The sequence below is a fragment of the Amphimedon queenslandica genome, unplaced genomic scaffold, assembly GCF_000090795.2.
Source record: "Amphimedon queenslandica unplaced genomic scaffold, v1.1 AMPQUscaffold_13475, whole genome shotgun sequence".
NCBI classification, from domain to species: domain Eukaryota; kingdom Metazoa; phylum Porifera; class Demospongiae; order Haplosclerida; family Niphatidae; genus Amphimedon; species Amphimedon queenslandica.
The window spans coordinates 272,604-295,547 of NW_003546289.1; the positions used below are offsets into that span (position 1 = coordinate 272,604).

Below are 22,944 nucleotides of genomic sequence, written 5' to 3' on the forward strand. Positions count from 1 at the left end.
AGGCAACTGAGGCAATTAAGGCCAAAGAAGAGAAAATCCACTTTCCATAGTCAGTGGGTAGTACTATGAAAGCATCTCTTGCTTTGAGGAATGTCTTGATAGCAACAAACTGCTCCTCCTTTAGTACATAGTTCAGCTTTCTAGACACTATTTCGAGCACTATTTCTTACTGTACATCCATTTTTAATTAATGATAATGCTATTCATGGTTTGTGTGGGTGTTACTTGTTTCATTATGACTTGTTTTCTGCTAGCGCAGAAATCCTACGCTTTACACAAAACTAGCTACTGTACTGAACCTGACTCTCAGTTTAGAGAGGCAGGCCCCGCCTGACTTGCTTTTATCTAAAGTCTATTCACTTTCACCTGACACCTGGCTTTTTAAATTAATAATTAACTACGTCACATCCACATTCTTTACGTATTTGTGTTTTTGGAATTGTTTTTGTTGTGCAGAAGGGATGCAGATAAGTAGCAGCTAAATTTATTCTGGTTGTTCTAGCTGCATAATTGTGGTCAAAGGTATGTCATTGAGTTTAGACAGGGACATGCAAAAAAGGCTAAGGCCTTATCATTTTGACCCGATCTTTTTATCTAAAGGACAGGAAGGAACTAGCGATTCTAATGGTGCAAACAGAATTTCTAAATTCCATGTTTATCAAAAGTTATAACAAAAAATCAATTGGTCAGGTGAAACTGAACAGACTTTAGTGCCACCATCTTTTTAGTGCTTTACTTTGGCCATTAAACAGTGAGACCTGGCATGTCTTCAGCTGATACTCTGGCTATAACATCTCAAAATGAGTTGATTCTAGCTAACTGAAGTTTAAGGTTTTACTTGTAGGGTTACCAGTACTACCAGCTTTAGGTTGGTTGACCCATGTTTATTATTTGATATTGCAAGTGTCAGACACTCAGATCAGTGCAGTCAGTAACTGAAGTTGCTAATCCCATGTCAACTGCTTATCCTGCCAGTTGTATACGAGGCTTAGGTTGTGCAGGCAGCAAAGTAAAGTATGAATAATCAAAGTATTTGATTATGAATGTAATAATATTATAATCACTTTGTGAGAGTATGATTGTTAACATTGTGGCGGAATTAATTTTTGTGTAGAGTGCAGATTGAATTTTGTAATTCTAGGAGATTTGAGTCATATAAACAATTTTTTTGGTTTAAATATGAAATATACTTTGAAAAAAAGTTTAAATAATGCAAGTTTGAGGCAGTGTATTCTTTAAATGACAAACAATTCACTGTACAGACACTTGACTTGTTTTAATTTACATTTCACATGGATCATTCTTCAATGTAAGTACAAGTAGATGTACATGTACATGCACTCTATGCAGAAAAGTATTGCTGAACTTGTACTTACTGTACTTTACAAATACACTCATTTCTGTATTGGTGCACTAATTTTTTTAGGATAGTGGTGGGTTTCAAATGGTGTCTTTGTTAGAGCTCTCTAATGTGACCGAAGTAAGTGATTAGATAATTTTGTAATATTTTTTGTTGTTTGTAAAACTTTAAATGTCTGTACAGTCTTACACATGTACAGTCACTTTTTTACCCTTGTCCAGTAACCCTAAATTATATAATTTTAATGGTTGTGAAGTTAGGGTGAGCCTGAGTGAGCCCCAAGAAACGTCTATGTTTGCACCAGTCTAGTAGCCCGACCCTATAATGACGGGGTCACGACCAGTTGTGCCCAGGTTGATGCCCAGCTAGCTGGCACGCAAAGTTGTGAACTTGAACATCTACCTGCTATAGCATACAAGCCATAATAGAGGTTTTTAGGTACATTTATTTAGTTTTTGACACTCTTGCCTCCTACCTTGTCTGGCTATGCTCTGCTATGGATGTGGAGAAAATTTCACTTCATATGAGAGATATACTAAGTCTCATAAGAAAGTTCTGTCCATTTGGAAAAGATTGAAGCTGAGAGAAATGGAATTTGCAGTTGACTTAGACTGTATTTTAAGCAAAGATGATGCCACAACTGTAAGGATTTGTGGTAAATGCTACTCACATTTGGAAAGACTCAAGAAACTGGAGTATATTGTCATACTGAAGATTAGCAGTGCAGTCTATGTGATTTTGGCTAACAGAGAGGCTATTAGTCATAGATCAACTGATAGTTCTGGAAATTGCCATAGAAGCCTTATTTTTGGGAGTGGTAACAAGGTCTTTGACTCTGATGAAAATGATGATGATCAACAAACAGAACCAGTAATAGGCCCCATAGACTAGTCCTACTGTTAGTTTACCTAATGTTTTCCAGCTATAGAACTATACAGCTATAGAACTAGAGTTTGTGTTTTTAATTTTGCTGCAAGCGAAAGTAATAATTGTCCAATATGCATGCTGTCTAAGCATTTTCATGGTATAAATAAATTTTTACTTATTTATTGTACTCAAGCTTGAGCTTTTATTTCAGACTTGTTTCGTTATGATTCTTTGTTAAGTGTGTTTTGGGCAGTTATTGAGTAACTTTTTAATTATAGGAGGGAGTTCATTTTCAATCACCGTATAATGCATCACCTATGCTACTGAGTCCTGAAGCATCAATATCTATACAAAATATTATTGGAGGTGATATTATTATGCAATTAGATGATGTGGTTCATTCATTAACTGTTGGTGAGAGAGTGGAAAAAGCAATGAAAAGATCTTGTAGATGGTTAGATCGTTGTGAAAAAGCCCACAGTTCCGAAACAAGACAAAGTTTATTTGGAATTGTTCAAGGTGGTCTTGATCCTCATCTTCGAAAAGAAAGTATTAAAGGTAATACTTTGGTTGAGTTTGTGTTCAATTATGTAGAATGTCTCTTGAGTAACTGATATATTTTATGACTAGTTCACTGTAAATTAATTTTTAGCAATGCTACAATTTGCATGTGTGTTGACTATGGTGACAATGCAACCTTCGGTACTGGGACCCTTTTGTCTAAAACATTTAGATCATGTTTAGGGTCAGTTGCTAACAAAATTGTTATAATTACATAAGAGTCCTGCAGAATTGATGTTTAGTTAATACAAGTACACAACTTTAAAAGACTTGATACATCGGGACTAACAAATGCAATAAAGAGCATTTATGTTCTGGAATATAAAGAACTAGTCACGAAGTTTGTATTAAGTGACAATTAACATATGCAATATATTCTGATACAATTACTATTACTATTACTGATACTTAAGTTCTGCATCTACCCTATTACTAATATTACTACAATTGCATATGACCCACATTGGTCTGAAAGTTTCAATATTTTCATAGGCATTTAATGTTCATGATACATTTGCTTGCTTCAAAAGAGAAATAGAAGCTTAAACAAGAAGCGGCACTATAAAACTATCCACAAATTGTCGTCAAACTGCTTCTGCCCATAATAATATAAAGTATACTAGTGACGTAGATCAAAGGAGCCGCGAGGTCTGCTACTTGTGATAGCAGACCTGCCACAGCCACAGGTCTGCTATCATGATAGCAGATCTGCGCACAGGTCTGCTGTCGTGATAGCAGACCTGTTGTTGTGATAGCAGGCAGCCACGTGTCTTTTTGTTCTACTGCACATGCTCAGTAAACTTCAATATGGCTACTACCTTTGATCGAGTATATTCTTTTGCAGATGGCTATCTTTGACCAAGTACACTTTATATTGTATATAGAATGGGTGGCAGTGCTCTATGGCAGATAGTAGACCCTTGGCCTCGGTTTCGGTTTTGGTTCGGCCTTAGGTTTGCTATCTGCCATAGAGCACTGCCACCCATGCTATATATATTACATAAAAGCATGTGCCCTGGGCATTATATGGCAGCCAGATTTGAAAATAACAAAATGGCTCCCGCACTGGCACTGTTCTTTTTATGGCTCAATCCTAGCACAATGTATTATAATGACATTTGAAAATAATATAGGTGAGACAGTTGACCTACAAGCACGCGTAGAAAGCATGGCAAAAAAAACAATAGTAAAATTGACTTGAAGCAATAATTTCACATTATTATTGAATTTTTGTATTGGATATTCTGAAAATCTGCCTGACAGCCTAACAAACACAGTCAAATGGTGGCATGAGTATAGTCGGGAAGAAACAGAAATAAATCAATGTTTTTGTCATTAAAGTATCACGTTTAGCTCTGCCCAAATATGGCTGCAATGTGCAAGCTCTGTCATTCTTTTAGCATTTCTTCTTTTTAACTTACTTTAATATTTATTGTACCTCTATAGTGGTTGCTTGTACCCCATCTATCTTTTTCTTGTTTTTGTGCCTGTTTGTTGCTAGTATGGAGCTTGGAATAGGGCTGAATCAACGAGTGTACTGGGCCTACTGGCAATGAAGAACAACTACAATTAAGATGGCTGTGGAATGATATAGCAAGAATTATCCTCAAGAAAAGGGACACTACAAAACATGGACCATGGACTGTGGACTGAAAAACTAAACCAAAAAATGAACCACAGAAGAAAAATGATAACGGTTGCATTTCATTTTAGATTAATTTTATTAATAGTAATATTCATATTAATAATTATAAAGTGTAGCTATGCTAATCAAATACCAATAGAAGACATAATCAAAGAATTCTAATTATGATAAGTTTATATCTATACCTTGCTTAGCATTTAAGTCAGTTGCATGCCAAAATGAAACATTAAGAGCGCTTTAAACCATCATAAATAATTCTGTTTGATGTTAATGATATGAATGAGGTGTCTAAATGCTATGGAAACCACTGGTGGGAAGCCATGCAATAATAAGCTACAAGTTTACACAATCAATCATAATGAGAATTAATTGTAAATCAATATCAACCATCAAATACAAAAAATGGTCAAATAATGAAAATGGTCATTGAGTAACTCAAGTTCACTTATTTGTAGTTAAAGGTTTAACTACATTTACTGAAAGTGAAGGCTGATGCTTTTTCCTTATTTTGACAATCATTATGGTTCTTATAATCATCTTTCTTCTTCCTCTTTGGCTGGATAATGTCACAAACCTCCTCTTTCTGTTCAATATTCATTTCCTTGTAAAGGCTCTCAGTGCCTTAGCACTTCGATGACAAGTGATTGACATTATCTTATCCTCTTGTACACCTTTTTGAAGCATACGAGCCACAGCTGTTCTCCTTAAAGAGTGGTTAGTGAAATGCCCAGTAACTTCAACATCAAGACACAGCTTTTTGACAGTTTTAGCAAGAGAATTACAACATGTCCAGAAATTGCAATGGGACTTCCGGTCGCGTTAATTTAATGATATTCATTGGAATTACCATAGCAACGGCAGTTCAGCAATGGTGGATTCACTACTAGCTTCACTACAAAGCTTGCTAACGTCTTTCTGGTACATGGATGGGACTTCACTAGATACTTGAGGCTTCTAGAATGCTACTTAATGCAATTGGTTATGGTAGTTTTCTCATATTCTTTTGTTAAAGTTGCAAGCGTGGTGAAAAAACACTAGGCTCTTCTCAACAAACGGCCGTCTTACTTCAAAAAGGTCTAGAGACACTATTTGCTTGTATATATAAGATGTTAAGCACTCTTTCTTTCACTTTATTATTCCTAAGAGAAGAGGAAAGCACTTGTGACTTGTTGACTCTTGCTGCTGCACCCCGTCGTCATCATTAAAATGGCTAAAATTACTTCACCTTTAGGAGACAAATGTTCCAAACAAAGTTTTGAATTTCTTTATCTTTTTTGCATCATTGGGTAGTAAGAATTTTGTACTTTCACAAAATAAGTGAGCAAATTGTCAAAAATTGTTTGAAATTTAGATATAACCATTCAAAAAGTAAAAAAATTATCATACATACATAAAGGAATGACAAGATGGCGGCACTGACGCCTCATCTTCAATTGGTAAATGTTCCACACAAAGTTCCTCCAAATGCTGTAATATTTAGCAGGAACACAGGTAGATGGATGAAGAACAGCTACTGAAGTGCGTAAATTGATGATTCTTATTGTAAAGAAAGATATAGCCTAGTAAATGGAAATGTCCATTCCTGCCCTGTATAAAGTCAATCAGTGGTATACGGAGATAATTGCTCAGTATACTACTCCGTGTCCACTCATTTGGATCTCAGAGCCATGTACTTCTTATACCGTACGGTTGGTAATATTCGAGGGTCCAAAATTTCGTGTTTTCTCCAAAATATCCTTAGAAGCTAATATTCGTGGGTGGTAGTTAGCAAACTTCTTTTCACTTGGATCTACTGGACTAGCTTCCAACACATGGCTTATGGTGGAATATGGAGTAACAGACAAGAACTCTGGCTCCTCTACTGGCTTGAAAATAGTAGTTAGAGCTCTGCATGGCCTGTTAATTCGCTTTTATGTGTGGGTGGGTAGGGGTTAAAATTTCGTGGATAAAAATAAACCACGAAATTAACGAAAATTAATACCCCACGAAATTTACCAACTGTACGGTACATTCTAACGGCACATTTCCTTTCATCAACCTCATTTGCAAACAGCTTTACTGATTTATTCTCTAATTTCCTTTCCTTTAAGCCACCAGAATGGTTTTTTAAACCACTCTCTGTATAAGGTAGGTAGGAAGTAGCCTGATCTGGTTCATGCAGAAATAGCATGTCAGGACGAAGACTACTGTGTTCAGCTCCGCTATGTAGAGCAAAGTGCAAGCAAAGCTTGAACACAAGAGTGTCAAGAAGTTGCTGAGGATTGTCATCTCCTAGTGCACCTTCATTCCATAAGTGCTCTTCCAAGTCCAATGAAATAACTTCTGCCTGCTTTACAGTGGTGCCCATGCCCTTTCTGTGCAGCTCTTTCAGGGTACTATCAAAGGTTCTTCAGAAGTACTCAAATGCAGGTTCTTTGAAAATATCCAAATGCTCTTGAATGCCCATTTTGATTCTCTCTTCTTGCACATACCTCTGGACTCCAGCACAAAAGCTGTATAAGTGCCTCCTGTGTAATAATTCCCATCTTGTTTCCTTGATTCCATGACACACCTAGGCAACCAGTGATTTAGAGATGTATTGTCTATACCCTCAAGAGACTGAGGAATCTTGGCCGAGCTTATTGAACAATGACTATTCCATTCTTCCCACTATCGTTTTGCCCATTCTGTAGTCTTCTTAGTTGTCATTGGGATTGTGCCTTCAATTTTCTTTCGGAATGTCCTCCTCTATCACAGGACTGGCAAACCTCTGAATCTGTACTTCATCCTCGACTTTGTCCATGTGGCCACTTTCTTCCAGCTTTGTAGATTATTCATAGCATTTACTCTCCTCATAATCCTGCAAGGCATTAAGCATAATGGCGTTTTTTCCAGAATATCCTGTGAGGCAGTAGTTATCTCTTTCTTGATCTCTTCTTGCTTTTTCTTATTGATATACCATATACGTTACTAATTAACCACGTCCCTTACCCACGTCTGCATGAATATGTTTAAAACAGATAAACATCTCCTATGAGGCTTTTATGGAATTTGTAAACCTCGGGCTTCACCCTCCGTTCCCAAATTCCATAAACGCCTCATAGGAGGTGTTTATCCATTATTTATGATACACAGTAAGAAGGGAGGTTAAATCTGGTAAAACAACCAAATTACTAGGAACAAAATTTGGTTCAGCAGCATGCAGGCAAGGCAAACTAACATGGTAATATCCAGCAGAAGGCTTTGAAGGTGTCTTCCAATCTCCAGTTTGATCCCGAAATGGCCTCCTCTCCAGACATGCTACGACTACATCATATGGAGGGCTTGGGATGCTTCCATCAAATGCTCAAAGGCTTCCTCTACAGCCCTGACATACCCTGATGTTTCCCAAAGTTTCTTAAGGAAGAATGGGTTAACATTTGGCTGAGTTACAGTCATGAAACGTGGGCCTAATGTCATAGATTGGTCTTGAGAACTACAAGTCACATGAAGAGGACAATACTGGAGCACTGGTGAGAAACCAGTAGTGATGGCAGAAAGAGATAGTTACTGGCTGCTGACAGTTAAGGCCTTTTCACACTAGCACAGTTTTCAAAGCGCTTTGATGCGCTTTGTTGATACAGCTGAAATAATGCACATTGATCTTGTTCACACTAGCAGCTGAATTACGTATCATTTTGTGTTCTTGTTGCCATTGGTTTACATTGATCAAAGCGCATCACTTCACATCAATCCACCTCTGGAGGTGAAGTGAGAGTGATGCGCATCAATGCACATTAATTGAAAACCACTCTAGTGTGAACACGATTAATGCGCATCAATGCGCATTACTTTGGCCAGTGTGAAAAGGCCTTTAGTAACTTGTAGCACAGGTGCCTGGGTTACAGAACCGCTTTCAGCATTAGCTGAAACTGACAACAGACCTGGCTGAAAAGAGACATTATCAGGAGTGGGAGTGGTAGATCTAGCCCTTTGTCTTTTAGGCCTACCTCCTTTCTTACCTCTACCTTTTGGCAAGCCAATGAAAGCTAAAGAAGAAAGATTAGGCTCAGTTTTTGTCCTTGTTTTAAATATCATTCATGAAAGCTCAACAGATCGGAGTTTTGTTCTGCCACTGCCAATACATGGGAGCAAATTTGACTTGTCATCCACTGAGGGCAGTTACTATCACAAGGATACTGGCCATCAGCATGGTAACGAATATGTGTCATGAGAATTGGACAAAATCATTCCTGCCTTTGTGTCACTCCCAGGTGTAGTGGTTATGGCGTTTGCATCTTTGAGTAACTCTGATGCCTTGTTCCACATGCTATTTAGTGTCACAAGTGGTATTGAAATAATTCCACAGTCTTCAGCAGAGACAAATAAAGTAGTGCGATATGATGAGGGAGGTGTGTTACATAACTCTTAATTTTCCTCTGTCTTTGTGTTACTTCTTGGAAGTTTGGCATTTTCAAATGCAGAGACCACTTCGTGCCTCTGTTCTGGTGTCTTTTTTAACCAGGATTGTCTGGGAACACCAAAATGAGCAACATGTGTGAGTAAACGGTACTGTCCACGACTAGATAATGTCCTAATAACTTCCTCTCTCTGAGACTCTGCATACAATTTCATATGAGAAATAAATTCTGGCCAATCTGACTTCCTAAAATCTACCTTTCGTTTAATGGCTGCATTTAAGGGTTCTGATGCATTTGTGGTAAACTTTGCAGGTGGGGAGCCAAGACCAGCACTTTCACGAAGATCTTTCCTCGTATGATTGCAAATAACATCTGCTTGGTACTTAATGAAGTAATTGAAGAATGGAGGTCCACTTGCTGGAGCATGGGGTTTCTCTCGAGCATCCCAAAGTGGCTTCAAATTTTTAATACTTTCCTGAAAGTCCTCCACAGAGCAGCTATCAACAAGTCCCTCTTGGTATGTATTACTAACCCAATTTCCAAAAATGTCAGAAAGAAACTCATCCATAACTTTTGTAGGGATTCCATGCTCTTGTAACTTCTGTTCTACATTTTTCTTGAAGTGCAGGAAGCATCGTAGTTGTATTGCGAAAGGAAAATTGTAGGATAGAGCTTCTACATTTGCTTTGTCTCAATCAGTACGAACAGCTGATAAATTTCAGAGTTCCCTCCGTAATCCAATGGAAAAGTGCATACAAAATAATTGAAAGCAGTAAAAACAACCTTTTGATGCACAAGCAATCGGCCCAACATCACAGGGTTTTTATTTGTTTCAATATCTTCAGCCAAAAGATGGTGGTATGTCATAGGTGTCACATAGAACTCACCCAGTTTGTAGGTAGTATCAACACTTAAAACAGTGAGTGGTAGCTGTATGTCAGAAAACGCATCGTGTCTTGTATCTGCCACTCAAAGCAAGACACACTCATTGGATGTGGAGCAGCTTTTACATCTTGAACGTATATACTTGATGACCCTTGTGCAAGCTCGCATCCCACCATTATGCTATATAGTGGATCACAAGAACTTGTGGCTTGCTTTTGTCTAGCATAACACACGTGACGACAATCCTGTGCGAGTGTTCCAATTCCTAAGTATCAATTTTACCACCCTTTTCCTTTGTTACTTTGGACAATGGACTCTACATCATTAGGAGTGTTTGAGGATGCTAACTGCTCAATACCCTCTTTTTTTGATGTAGCCATTCTAAGAAGGGCGATCATCCTTCGAATTTTCATGAGGCTTTATCTTGATATCAATCTCAGGTCTATCAAATAGATATTGGATCATGGAATATATTTTTCTTTTGACCGTTTAAGTGTAGATAAGGAACAAAAAGTAAAGAAATTGGAACCTTATAACAGAGTTACAATACAATAACACACCTCGTATGTGTATGACTATTCTTCAAAATAATTTGTTTGTCCCATGAGTATAATAGCGTCTGGTAAGAGTATAATAAGGTATATTCGAAGAGTGATCAGGTTTCTTAGAAGCCAATCATATGCTACCATTACGAGACATAAAAAATATGTTGATTTGGTGCTATTTGTACACCATAAACCTAGGTCATCGCTTTGAGATCATTAAATAAAACATGATCCAAATTTATCATAAATGTGGCTATTTTTGCGACACCAAGTGGCTGAATGTGGCATACTCGTTGCAGGTCAGTATTTTTGGCCATCAATAAATTGGCAAAGTTCTGAAGCTTGATAACCACTACTGACTATTGAATACAATGGAAGTTCAGGATCATTTTCATAGTACTTGTGCTTTTCTTCCAAAAACTTGAACCTAAAATAGAACAAAACTATCAAGTTAGTGTAGAATATTCCTAAAATTGATTTTACCACCTGGCATGCACAGCTGAGTTCTTAGTAAGACTCACAGAGATTCTGTCTATGTTATAACATTTCTAAACTGAGCATTTCTATTCTGTTGCTATTAAAGAGCTCAAAATTTGTTCCCGACTTGTAAACCTCCATTTTTGTCTTGACCACTCCCAATTTTAATAATAACTAGATTTACCTTTTACGAGAATGTTTTACAGCAATTGCCACTTCAAAATTATCATCACTTTCATCACTACCAAAAAGAAGGGTAATTATAGTCACAAAAATTTCTGCTTTTACCTCGAGTTGGAAGCGGGACTTGGCAGTCACTTAGTTGGAGTGAAAACTGTAGCTACTACCTGCTTTTCTGCTGCTGGACTTTACTCTTCACTAATAAAAACCACAGACTCATCAGAATCACTTAATGAGCCAGAACTGGCTTCTACTACGTCGCAGTCACTCATATCGAGCATAGATATCGAGTAATACACCAGCGTCTATATTATCCACGTGCAGCATTAAGTGTGGTTTAAAAATTATGAGGTTTAAAAAATTTTTAAATGTGGGTTGTATATCTAATTATTACTATTCTAATTGGAAATTTGGAATCTATCAATCTAATTTTTCAGTCTGTAGTCCAGTCCACAGTCCATGGCCCATGTTTTATAGTGTCTTTCAAGAAAAAGCTCCTAGTTGGGTCTCAAGAGTTTGATATGTTTACTGTTATTTTTAAAAAATAAAAAGAAACATTATTTTTCACTAAATGTAATGAGATGCAAATAATATTCATCAGAGGGACACACCATTTGTCGTGGCATCTCCCTTTCATCTCATGTGTAGGAACCAATTTAGAACCTTCCAGAGTACCTAGAAAGTCAAAAATTTGTAAGGATTTTTGGAAAACCCGTTAGGTAGCTGAACCAAATTTCAAGTTGCTAGCATTAGTAACAAAAAGTAATATCTACTCAACTGAAACTGCTATATGACCCTTACGACTGCACAGTGAACCAGCCCAGGGACAACCACTTGGCCCGGTCCTGACTACCAATTGATTATTAGCCACCATCATTAAGTACCAGTGATTTTAGCAAAAAGCCCAAATCTGTCCTTAAGTCCACTGGAAGAAGTAAATATAAAAATTAGATATTCTACTTAAACATTGACAATAATTGCATTGAATGGATATGGAAATTATGAGTAGCCTCTTGTATCTGTATCTTGAAATAGCCACCTTTACTAACTGCATGTCCAAAGCCAAATTATGATTCAGTTCTATCATTTTGTAGTATCCATATTTGACACTATGGCCAGGACTATCAGCCCTTTCGTCACCACCCAATATTATTATCATTATTACTATTATTATTATTAAGCACTTTACGGGTAGGAAATAGGAAGGACAAAAATAGGGGTTAGGAAAGAGTACCTGAAGGACAAGTAGCCGAGGAGCCACAAGCCAAAAAAATACAAATAAAACAATATAAGAAATGTGACAATAGTAGCATTAGTAGAATAGTTAAAAATAAGTGTAGTTACTAGAAGAAGAACAAGGCAAACATTTGTTACAGGTACACATAAAATAAAAGAACAAGAGTTGTTACTGTCAAAATGATCCAGAAAATGGAGCCAGAGAAATTTCTTTGATTTGATACTGAGGGTCTCATTTGATAAAGAAAGGTCAAAAGAGGGGAGCTTGTTCCAAAGCCTTGGGAAGTGGTAGAAATAAAATCGAGGGGAGTGAGTAGAAAGAGGAGTACCATGTGAAAGTTTATGATGAGCAGCAGCCCTGGTACCGCTACTAGCAAAGGATACATATGAATTAAGATTGAAGTAGTCAACACCAGCATCTTTGAGACACTGAAGCATGAAAGATATGTCCACTCCAGATACATACCAAAAACAAGAAGTTCTAGTTGAATCAGCCTGTCGTTATAGGTAGAGGTATAGTCTAACAGTATGAAGTTGGAAGCACTCCTCTGAACCCTCTCAAGCCTCGTAGAGTCTTTAATAAGAGATGGTCACCACACCTGTGATCCATAGGATAACTGGGATCAAACAAGAGAAATGTACAAACGTTTTCTAATAGATATATCAGTGCAGGAGAATGATGTCTTAAGAAGACCGAGCATCTTATAAGCTCTTGCATAATGGTGGAATTCTGTGTTGTAGCGAATTCTGAAAAAAAACTCGTTGGTAACGATCCCAAACATTAGTAATAGATGGTGGTAAGAAATTCCTTTCGTGCTTCTAAAATGTTCTTGGTGCAAAAGCAGAACAACCAAACTGCTGAAGCATTTGTAATGTTTGCTCAGGAAGCAAACCAGGAAAAAGAATTGCAGATGAAAGTAAAACGTTACCAGCTGGGTAATCCTTGATGAAAGGTTGACTTTTCTAAGTAGTAACATCGTCGCAGATGTCACAGATTTGTTGTATTCCAACAAAGGTCCCATGTATAGTTTTCTTGACATTAGTATTGCGGTAGCGTTACTAAGTAGGATTCATCCCACTTCAAAATGGCTGCCACAACTTTTGTAGCCTTGTTATACCAGGAAAACGAGCTCCTATGCTTACCAGACTTCGTAGAGGACCTCATCTTGACCAGAGGACTCCAATGGTACCACTAGCGTGGCTCTAGACCTTGTCTAGGTGGAAAACCAAAAATCAGCAAACTGGCCGTTTTGTTCAGCCACTTTTTTCATCTTCATCATCATCATCAAGTCCTGTCAATCCAGTTGTCGGCGTGTATCTTGATATTGGTTGATGCTACAATGATAATTCTTACACCAATCTACTCCAGCAGTCTATGCGCAGGTCCATGTCTCATTAGATCATCCTGCAAGTAGGTAAGAAGTGATACTGTGACAGCTGGATCTTACCATCTTTGCTGCATGCCGCCATTTTGTTAATTAAAAAAGCATGTGCTCCAAAATTTGGGTGTTGTCGTGCATGCTCAGATCTGTAGCTCTGGAAGAAGCAATTTATTTTCTACCTAGCTATGCTTCGAATCAACTGCAAGTCTGCAATATTTTACTGGAGGTTTCCAGCTAATTATCAGATGTGTGATCTGTTATTTTATTAAAAAGGGACACAAACAATAATTAATTAATGTTTACAGTATGCAATGATAATATGCTGGACAACAGCTAGAACAGGAATAGCTACTGGATTGCAGGGAAGATGAATACTCACTGCTTCTTAAACAAGGACTCATTTCAAAACTAGTATTAATTTTGCTTATCATCAGTATAGTAGATGTTCTTCAGCATATCTATTTAATGCTGTCGCTCACAAATGCTGTAAATTTAAGACATAACAATGAGGATAATAAATAAAATTATTGTTTGTGTAAAATCAACAAGTATCACAATCAAAACTAATGAATTATTATAAATATTATAAAAAAGTCAACACAAACAAGAAGATAAAAAATTAAAAAAATTTGGTCAAGTAGGATTCGAAACGACCAACGAAAATGCAAAATGAAAATCCTACTCTCGTGATGCAAGTTCTACTGTACATTGCAAGGTGATATGTAATTCTTACATAATAATATTAAAAGTACAATGTAGAGTAGAATTTGCATCATGAGAGTAGGATTTTTATTTGTATTTTCATTGGTCGTTCGGAATCCCACTTGCCCTTGTTTTTTTTAATTTTTTGTTTTAGTATAAGGAGCATGACAGTTATGACAGGATTGAAAAAGTGGTAGCAAACAATCTTTATGTACAATATACTTTGTTTGAGATTCAAATGACAAACTAGATTTGACATACATAAGTTTGTGCAATTAAGTTTGAAAAGTCTTACCGAGTATAGTGGGTTTCAGTTGAGTTTGACAGGTAAAACATCCTTATAACTTTTTTGTTATTAATGCTAGCAACTTAAAACTTGGTATGGTTGCATAACGGGTTCTTCCGCTTATCTGGATTGATTTTGGAGTCTCTGGGTACTCTGGAAGGTTCCCAACGGGTTTTTCCGGTCTTCATCAAGGAAGCCGCCATGATGTTGCATTGCGTGTTATGCTCGTGAATATATTTTGCATCTCATTACATTTGTTAACAATTATGTTTTATTTGTTTACAAATAATATAAAGCAAAAGGAACACCCCAGACTAAGGGATTATTCACTAGAAGGTCTTGCACTCCAGAAAGAAGCCTCAGCTTGTCTGCTTTACCTCTCTAATCCTTCATAACTGCTGTCACTTTTTACCGCTCTGAAAATCCCTTGTAATCTTGCATTTCTTGCCTCTTTTTTGAAGTGATAACAAAGACAAAGATCCTGCAGGTAATATGTAGAGGAAATAGCGCCCAAAACAAGAGACTCAAGGAGTTAGAGGAAGAAAAAGAGAGCACATTGTAGTTTCAGCCATTTTATTTGCGTGTGTGGGCGGGGCTACACGTGACATTTTGATGATAAAAACTTTCTGTCAAACTCAACTGAAACCAACTATACTTGCTAATTTCTCATTATGTGTAGAGATAGAATATTCAGAATCATTGTCTTCAACATCATCAGTATCATCACTAGGAACATCATCTTCATCTAGGTTAGGTTGACAGGTAGCACTACAGGTTTCTGGAAGTAAATGACACTGTGTTCCAACATAAACACATTTAACTATATTAGTTTATACTCCTATTGTTGAAGTTCCATGTCAATATGGAAAACAACCTTTGCAATTTTTACTTACTCTTTGATCTCCTTGAAAAATGATCTGTTTGAACTGTAAAATTTTTAGATATGATTCATTTTACTTGAGTCTACAAATTTACAATATCTATAAAATACTTTTTAATTAACATTGTCACCTGCAAAGATAGTTATAGTTCTGGATCACAAGTAGCTTCTCATTCAGGATCCCAAGTAACTGCATTACTGACTCTAGTTACACTAATACTACTACAAGCTCCAGATGTAAGTATATTCTAAGTGTATAAAACATTAACTTTACAAAATACACAAATTCAAACTTACTCTCCTCCTTTCTCACTTTTCATATGCTCTCCTCTTCTTTGGTACTGGATTTCTGTCTGTCAGTGTGTCATCAATCTTTCTTTTGAAAATAGCGGGAAATTCGTTGCCTTTCAGTTCTCTTCTTCTACCAGTGATGCCAAATGACTCGCCAGTTTCGAAGGACTTCTCGAAACAATCTTCACTAAAGTGCTCATTGCACAGTACACTATGAACTGAAGGTCCAGTCCATTCATCTCTTGTTCTTCTGACTTGAGCCACTCATTCCTGCCTTAGTCTAGCATCTTTGTGGAAATAGTAGGTTGTAATTCCCTGAACAGATATAGTGTTGTTACAACCTTAAGCTACAGAATGATTTGGCATGATGTTTTAAGCAAGGGGCTATAAGTCACAATGTAGCATGTGTTGACTTCCTTTGCCTTGTATGACATCACACGAAACCACACCCGTTAACAGGAAGTAAAAAGGCAGGAAGCAAAAAGGGCAACTTTAGAGCTCTGTATCTCAGCCAAAATTTTTTTTGGCCAATAAAATGTGGTATGTGGCTGTTTTACAATGTGACCAACCCATTTAGACAATAAAAAAATACCTCAATAAATGGGGGAAGATACCCTTTGAAGGGTAACTAAACTTTATTTTCAATTTGTCAATAATCAATTCACAGTATCTTTACAACAAATAAACAACAGTTAGCACTTATTTCCATCAATAAGTCTTCCACTTGCGAGATAATGCACTTTACATTTCATCTTTTTTGCTGGCAGCCATCTTCCTGTTTAAGCAACAATGCGGGGACGTACAATTTGTGTTCTTATCAGATGAACTGATGGCTGTTCCTTGCATCTCTTTCATGCAAAATACTTTTATTATAATAGCTGCAATAATACAAAACAAGGGCAATTTTATAGTGCTTCCATTCTCAGATGATACTGTCTTAAAGAATATATGGGTTTATCTGCTATAATAAGAACTAGAGATCAATGGTCTGGACCAAGAAAGTGCTTTCTTTTTATAGCAATCATATCATTATATCATCTGGGAATGGAAGCAGTATAAAATTGCCCTTGTTTTTGTATCATTGCAGCTATTATTGGGGCAAGCCTGAGCTCGCCCCTCTAGGCAAGAAAACATTTGTTTGTATGGGTAGACACTCTAACTATTATTAAAGTTAAATAGCCTAATCTTCATTGAAAGCGGGCGTGGTCACAATGAACAAGTAAATAAAAAACATTAAAAATGGGAAAATAGTAGGATTGAATTGGGATGAAACTAAGGATTCAAGGGGGTACTTGCAAACTTGTATAGTTAGAAATCCTACACCACTGCATGAAGATTATTACCCAAAAGCATAGTAATTATCCACAGGCAGCTATATGATAGTACTATTATGAAGCTTTTACTCTTACCAGTTTGCAAGTACCCCCTTGTTTCCTTACTTTTTCCCAATTTAATCCTACTATTTTCCTATTTTTAATGTTTTTAATTTACTTGCTTCCATTCTTTTTTCTTAATGTAGTAATTTACATTCAGTTATGATTGTGTGGTTAGGTAAATTATATTCATGCTGATCACGTGCGCATAAATTAAAATGGTGTCAAACCACAAACCCACGCGGTGTCTGCCGCTAGATTTTGTCTTCCATTTTGTTCTCTGTCCTTGCTTCTTTTAGAAACTACCTTTGTGGTTCTTGACCCAAGCCCTGAAGAGTGATGTAAAAGCCAACTCGAGCAGTTCTCTGGTTTAAAAGATTATCCTCCTGATAGAAGAAGAGGAAAGAAGAAAAAGTCTGAAGAATTTTTTAGAAATTTGAATTTGGGCCTGTTCTCTAGAAATGCTCCCGCTACATTACAGTCCACTTTAAAGGTACCAGGAGAATCGCTCAGTGAAGGAGAGCTCATTTAAACCATTTATAAGGCTGTACAATGTAGGATAAAAGAGTTATAAGCATTTTAAAAGTATAAAAACGGCCGCCATCTTGAAAAATCCACCTGAATCCTACATATAGGCTGTCGCCCATGTAATAAAATGGCAGCTATCAGCAAGTCTGAGCTTATTTGCAGCAAACGGTCAGCAAGATAAGAGCTGTCCAAACACTTCTCTAGCGAGAAGGAAGATTAGGAAAGTAGATTGCTATCTTTTTCCTTGATATAAAGGTCCCTCTTAAGTTGAATGCAAGTGGAGTCAGCAAGTGAGAAAGCTGCAAGTACTGTAGCTGCATCTATGCTTTCATATGATATCTATTTTAGGTAATGTTTCTTTTCTAGCGACAAGCCTAGGTTAACAAAGACAATCTTCAAATATAATTTGTTCAGTGACTGCTTTTAACTATAAGCAAGATTAATATGACTTTATTTGCTACAGAGATGTTTTAAAGTGATGAGCAAAGCAACTGATGACTGCCACACGAGCTACTGTATTTAGATTTGTGCAATTGCTTTGCTTGCTCATACATGTAGATCATGCAACACATTATTTATAGTGTGCTTAGGCTCGCCCCTTTATTGTTTTACATTCGTCTAGTAAGACATTCCACAGGAAAGAGATGTAAGGAACAGCCATCAGTTTATCTTATGACATCACAAATTGCATGCACCCACATTGTTGCTTAAACAGGAAGAAGATAGCTGCCAGCAAAAAGGTGAAATGTAAAGTGCATTATCCTGCAAGTGGAAGACTTTTTGATGAAAATAAGTGCATAGCTGTCGTTCATTTGTTGTATAGATACTGTGACTTTGTTATTGAAAAAAAGAAAAAATTAAGTTTAGCTACCCTTTAAGAAATGTATGAAGGACAATAAAGTAAACTCGTACTAAAGACTCAGGAGATGGCAAGCATGAATACTAGAGTATCACTCATTTTACTAGAATCTAACTATTCTAACTGCAGCAGCAAGTGAAGCATTATGGTGCAATTGACTTGTCCACCAGAATTTACCTGAGTGATATGTGTTACTTGTACTGTGATATTTTAAGCACTTTGAAAAAATTTAAAAGTGACTGAGAGAGTTTGGTTGCTCCTGCTTTCCCCAGTGCCACCTAAATTTTTTTGAAGAGGCTAAGTCACAAACTTTGATTAACTCTAACTCACAAACAAAGAAGTTAGGACAAAATTCTTCTTTTCTGTTTTTGTTAGATGGGATTTTCTACCTCTGAAGCAAATTTCATCCCTGTACAGTGAAACACAAGCTCTTTGTTTGGGAGAGGTCCCCTGGTTTAACAGTTCCCATTCTTTGGTGCCATGGTATGGTACAAAAGCATAACTAGATGAAAGAAAGCAAATTTATCTGTTGCTAGTAGAAGAAATATAGCTCTAGAGTGCTCAGACAAAACGATATGTTTTTAATAACTCAATTGAAATGTGTGGACTTAATGACAGAATGACAAACCATCGGCTTAGTACCTGCCTACGCAAATGTGGCGAGTCCAGTAAATGGAATTAATTAAGTGATTGCTTTAATATGTGTTAACCCTCATGAATTATTGTTGAACATTCCAGTTGACATTGTCACCTGTTATTTGTAGCTGTGGCTTTAATGTGTAGATTAAAGTGGTAGATCTAATGCTGCACTATCTGAGGTAAATGATGGTACTATGTCATATTGTGACGTATGATTCTGATTTATAAGAACTAGTAATAGGAGAGGACTGTGTGTTGTCATAAATTTCAGAACCGTTGTCTCCAGCGACTGTGTTGATGAAGTCAATATCAGAATCTTTCGTACTTGTGCTCTCATTATTATAGTTAACGTCATAATGGTAAATTTTTTTGGAAATGTTTTAGATAAATGGGATTCCTATAATACCGTATAGGGGGGTATATTTTACCTGGATTTAATTTCGCTAATTTCATGGTTTTAAAGAATCATCGACATTTTCATCTTTGAAAATTATTTTTTACCATGCTAATAATAGTCATTAGAAGAAAAACGCAAAATTTTTCCTTGTGAATAGGTTGAAAGGTGATTTTCGTGAAATATTTTTCCTGGGAAATATACCAAATTAATGTTCATATAAAGGCCTGGGCATTTATTTCTTTGCAGGACCAAAAATTTGCGTAAAAAATATAAAAGTGAAATCGGGATTCAAATCCACGACTCTAGGATTAGTGTACTCAGCATTACAAGTTAGGCCATTTGGGATACTCTAAAGGTGTGGGTACCTATATTTGAGTAAAATATGTGTATCTATACTTGGAGACTATTAGTACCAGGCGTTTATTAAAGCACGGCCTTTATTTGAACATTTACGGTACCCCCTATACTGTAGTTAGAACAATGAATCATAAATTTTTGCATCTTACATAGACGCTTGTTTAAATTGTTTTCCATTTCCTAAAATTAGTATCTCGATGTGCAGGTAACACAGTTACTATTCTGTTTTTTCTTTGATGACATACATCAGTAACAAGAATGTAATCAATGAAAAGTCCATAAAATTAAGAAAAATTAGGCACATGACAGTTACAAAATTAAATACCTGTTTTGAGCAATGACCTGACAATAATACTGCAGATACTATCTTATGATAAAAACTCATTTTTGAGTAATGAAACTTTAGAAGCATAGCTTTGCAGATGCAAATAACATTGCTATGGTTTGGCTGAGTAAATCAAGTGCTGGTTAATTTGTACAAAATATTGTGGAACAGAAGAGTTATTTTTTTGCTGCTCTCTGTCAAATATTTCCCAAGAAAGAGAGTCAGTATCTGAATTTTACAACACAGAAGTCGCGAACAAATGAGCACTTAAAAATGTTTCCTTCAATTCAACACAGTACGTTTGCTTTAAATAATCCCAATCTGTCTCATTAGTCTAAGTATATTCAGCAATAAATTTATGGTCAGTTTTGACTATCTTTATCCTTTTTTTGGTTGATTGAATGGAGCTTTATTTTACAGCTGTAGTGTTTGTTTAACTTAATGATAATACAAGTAAATAAAAAACATTAAAAATGGAAAAGTAGTAGGATTAAATTGTAAAAAAGTAAGGAAACAGAGGGTACTTGCAAAGTGGTGTGATAACAAAACCTACACCACTGCATGAACGATATTACCCAAAAGCATTGTAATTATCCACACAGGCTACTACATGATAAACTATAAAGCCATGTCTTTCATGCAGTGGTGTAGGATTTGTTATTGCACCACTTTGCAAGTACCCTCTTGTTTCTTTACTTTTTTTACAATTTAATCCTACTATTCCATTTTTAATGTTTTTTATTTACTTGTTTCCATTCTTTTTTCTTAAATTAATAAAATTACTTTCTGTTATGATTATGTGGTTAGGTTAATCATATTCATGCTAATCACGTGCGCATAAATTAAAATGGCATCAAACCACAAACCCATGTGGTGCTGCAGCTGGAATTTGTCTTCCATTGTTCTTTGTCCTTGCTTCTATTTGAAGCCACATGTCCAGTCCTTGACCCAACCTCAAAGGAATGATGTAAAAGCCAACTCGAGCGGTTCTCTGGTTTAAAAGATTTCCGTGCTGATAGAAGAAAGATGAAAGAAGAAGAAAAAGTCTGAAGAATTTTGCAGAAATTTGAATTTGGGCCTATTCTCCAGAAATGCTCCTGCTGCAGTATAGTCCACTTTAATGGTACCAGGAGAATCGCTCAGTGAAGGAGAGCTGATCTAAGCCATTTATAAGGCTGTACAAGGTAAGATATAAGAGTTGTGAGTGTTTGGAAATCATTTAAATGGCCGGCATTTTGAAAAATCAACCTCAATCCTACATATAGGCTACCGCCTATATAATACAAGTTATGACTTTATAACTACTATTTAAGGAAGTTTCAATTGTAATTTAGTCAGTCTGTTAGTGTGCACTGTGCAGGCTACATTCTCAAACACTCATCATCTTAAGAATCTCAATGCTTGACCTTCACGTTCAACCTCCACTTGATCTCTCATCTGGCTCTCAAACAATTCTCTAAACTACTGTGATCAATCTTGATATTTAAGTTAAGTAAACACATATCTTGCTCACATACACACTGTGCTTGTCAATTATAGTTGGTCAGTTGAGTTTGACAGGTAAAACACCCTGATAACTTTTTGTTATTAATGCTAGCAACTCGAAGCTTGGTATTGTTACAAAACAGGTTCTTTCGCATCTCTGAATTGATTTTGGAGTCTCTGGGTACTTTAGAAGGTACTCAACACGTTCATCCAGTCGTCATCAATGAAGCCGCCATAATTTTGCATTGTGCATTATGCTGGTGATTATCATTTGCACCTCATTACATTTGTCAATAATTATGTTTCATTTGTTTAAAAGTAATATAAAGCAAAAGGAACACCCCAGACTAAGAGATATTTTACTAGAAGGTCTTGCACTCTAGAAAGAAGCCTCAGTTCATCTTTACCTCTCCAATCCTTCATAACTGCTGACATTTTTTCTGCTCCAAAAATCCCTTGTAGAATCTAATTTTGCATTTATCACCTATTTTTGAAGTGGTATCAAGGACAAAAATCAGATGAAGAGGAAATAGCAACCATAACAAGAAAGTCATAGAGTAAAGAGAGAGCACATTGCAGTTTCTGCCATTTTATTTGTGTGTGGGCGGGAGACTACACATGACGTTTTGATGATAAAAACTTCCTGTCAAACTCAACTGAAACCAACTATAATATTACTAATATTCACTGTGTCTTCCACTCTAACTCTGATCTGTTAGTATTAAAGGTGTCAATGCATACATTTACAGTTGAGTTTTGTCAATTAATTTCCAATCATTAGCACTCAGCATTGGTGACCAAGCCAAAGATATGAACACTTCAGGATCTAGTGATGACTCATTTCCTGCTACCTTTGCAACATCCTCTCGCAGTGTAGCTGCAGTATCACTAAAGTTGCTGTCATATTGGCCGGCAGACCCTCAAATATGGTTTGCCCACATTGAATCCCAGTTTATAACTCTTGATATCACCTCCCAAATAACCGACATTGTTAGTTCTCTTTCTCCAGACATTGCTACTGAAGTTTGGGACATAGTCATTAACACTCTGGATACAGACTAGCACGACACACTCAAAGCTGCTCTAATCGAAAGAACGGCTGCTTCTGAGCTGCGTTGTTAACTGGTGACTGATCACAGCTCCTTTGTGGAATGGAGTAGTTGTTTTGAGATCAAACAGCAATCAACACTCAACCCGAGCTGTTCCTTCAATGCCTTCCAAGCAATATCCGTATGATGTTAGAATCTACACCAGCTACTGCTACCATTGCCATCTTAGCCGATAAAATCATGGAGGTACTAGCAT

At 36.6% G+C, this 22,944-nt stretch overlaps 2 protein-coding genes across 2 annotated transcripts; one reads left to right on the top strand and one right to left on the bottom strand.

Annotated features, from left to right (window-relative positions):
* The first annotated feature begins 1,362 nt into the window (after positions 1 to 1,362).
* Positions 1,363 to 4,458, top strand: LOC109580815 (queuine tRNA-ribosyltransferase catalytic subunit 1-like). Its single transcript, XM_019994365.1, has 3 exons — positions 1,363 to 1,480; positions 2,506 to 2,785; positions 4,290 to 4,458. Exons 1-3 carry the CDS (start codon positions 1,445 to 1,447, stop codon positions 4,304 to 4,306), a joined length of 333 nt encoding a protein of 110 aa, XP_019849924.1. The 5' UTR covers positions 1,363 to 1,444; the 3' UTR covers positions 4,307 to 4,458.
* A 569-nt stretch (positions 4,459 to 5,027) lies between these two features.
* LOC109580810 (uncharacterized) lies at positions 5,028 to 6,780 on the bottom strand. Its single transcript, XM_019994363.1, has 2 exons — positions 6,415 to 6,780; positions 5,028 to 5,186 (listed from the first exon to the last, which is right to left on the bottom strand). Exons 1-2 carry the CDS (start codon positions 6,778 to 6,780, stop codon positions 5,028 to 5,030), a joined length of 525 nt encoding a protein of 174 aa, XP_019849922.1.
* Positions 6,781 to 22,944: the final 16,164 nt, after the last annotated feature.

Coding starts and splice junctions, on each gene's coding strand:
- LOC109580815 (XM_019994365.1), top strand. CDS start 1,445: ATGGTGTCTTTGTTAGAGCTCTCTAATGTGACCGAA. Junction 1,481..2,505: donor AGCTCTCTAATGTGACCGAA/GTAAGTGATTAG, acceptor TTTTAATTATAG/GAGGGAGTTCATTTTCAATC.
- LOC109580810 (XM_019994363.1), bottom strand. CDS start 6,780: ATGGGCACCACTGTAAAGCAGGCAGAAGTTATTTCATTGGACTTGGAA. Junction 5,187..6,414: donor CAGTTGGTAAATTTCGTGGG/GTATTAATTTTC, acceptor ACTGTCAAAAAG/CTGTGTCTTGATGTTGAAGT.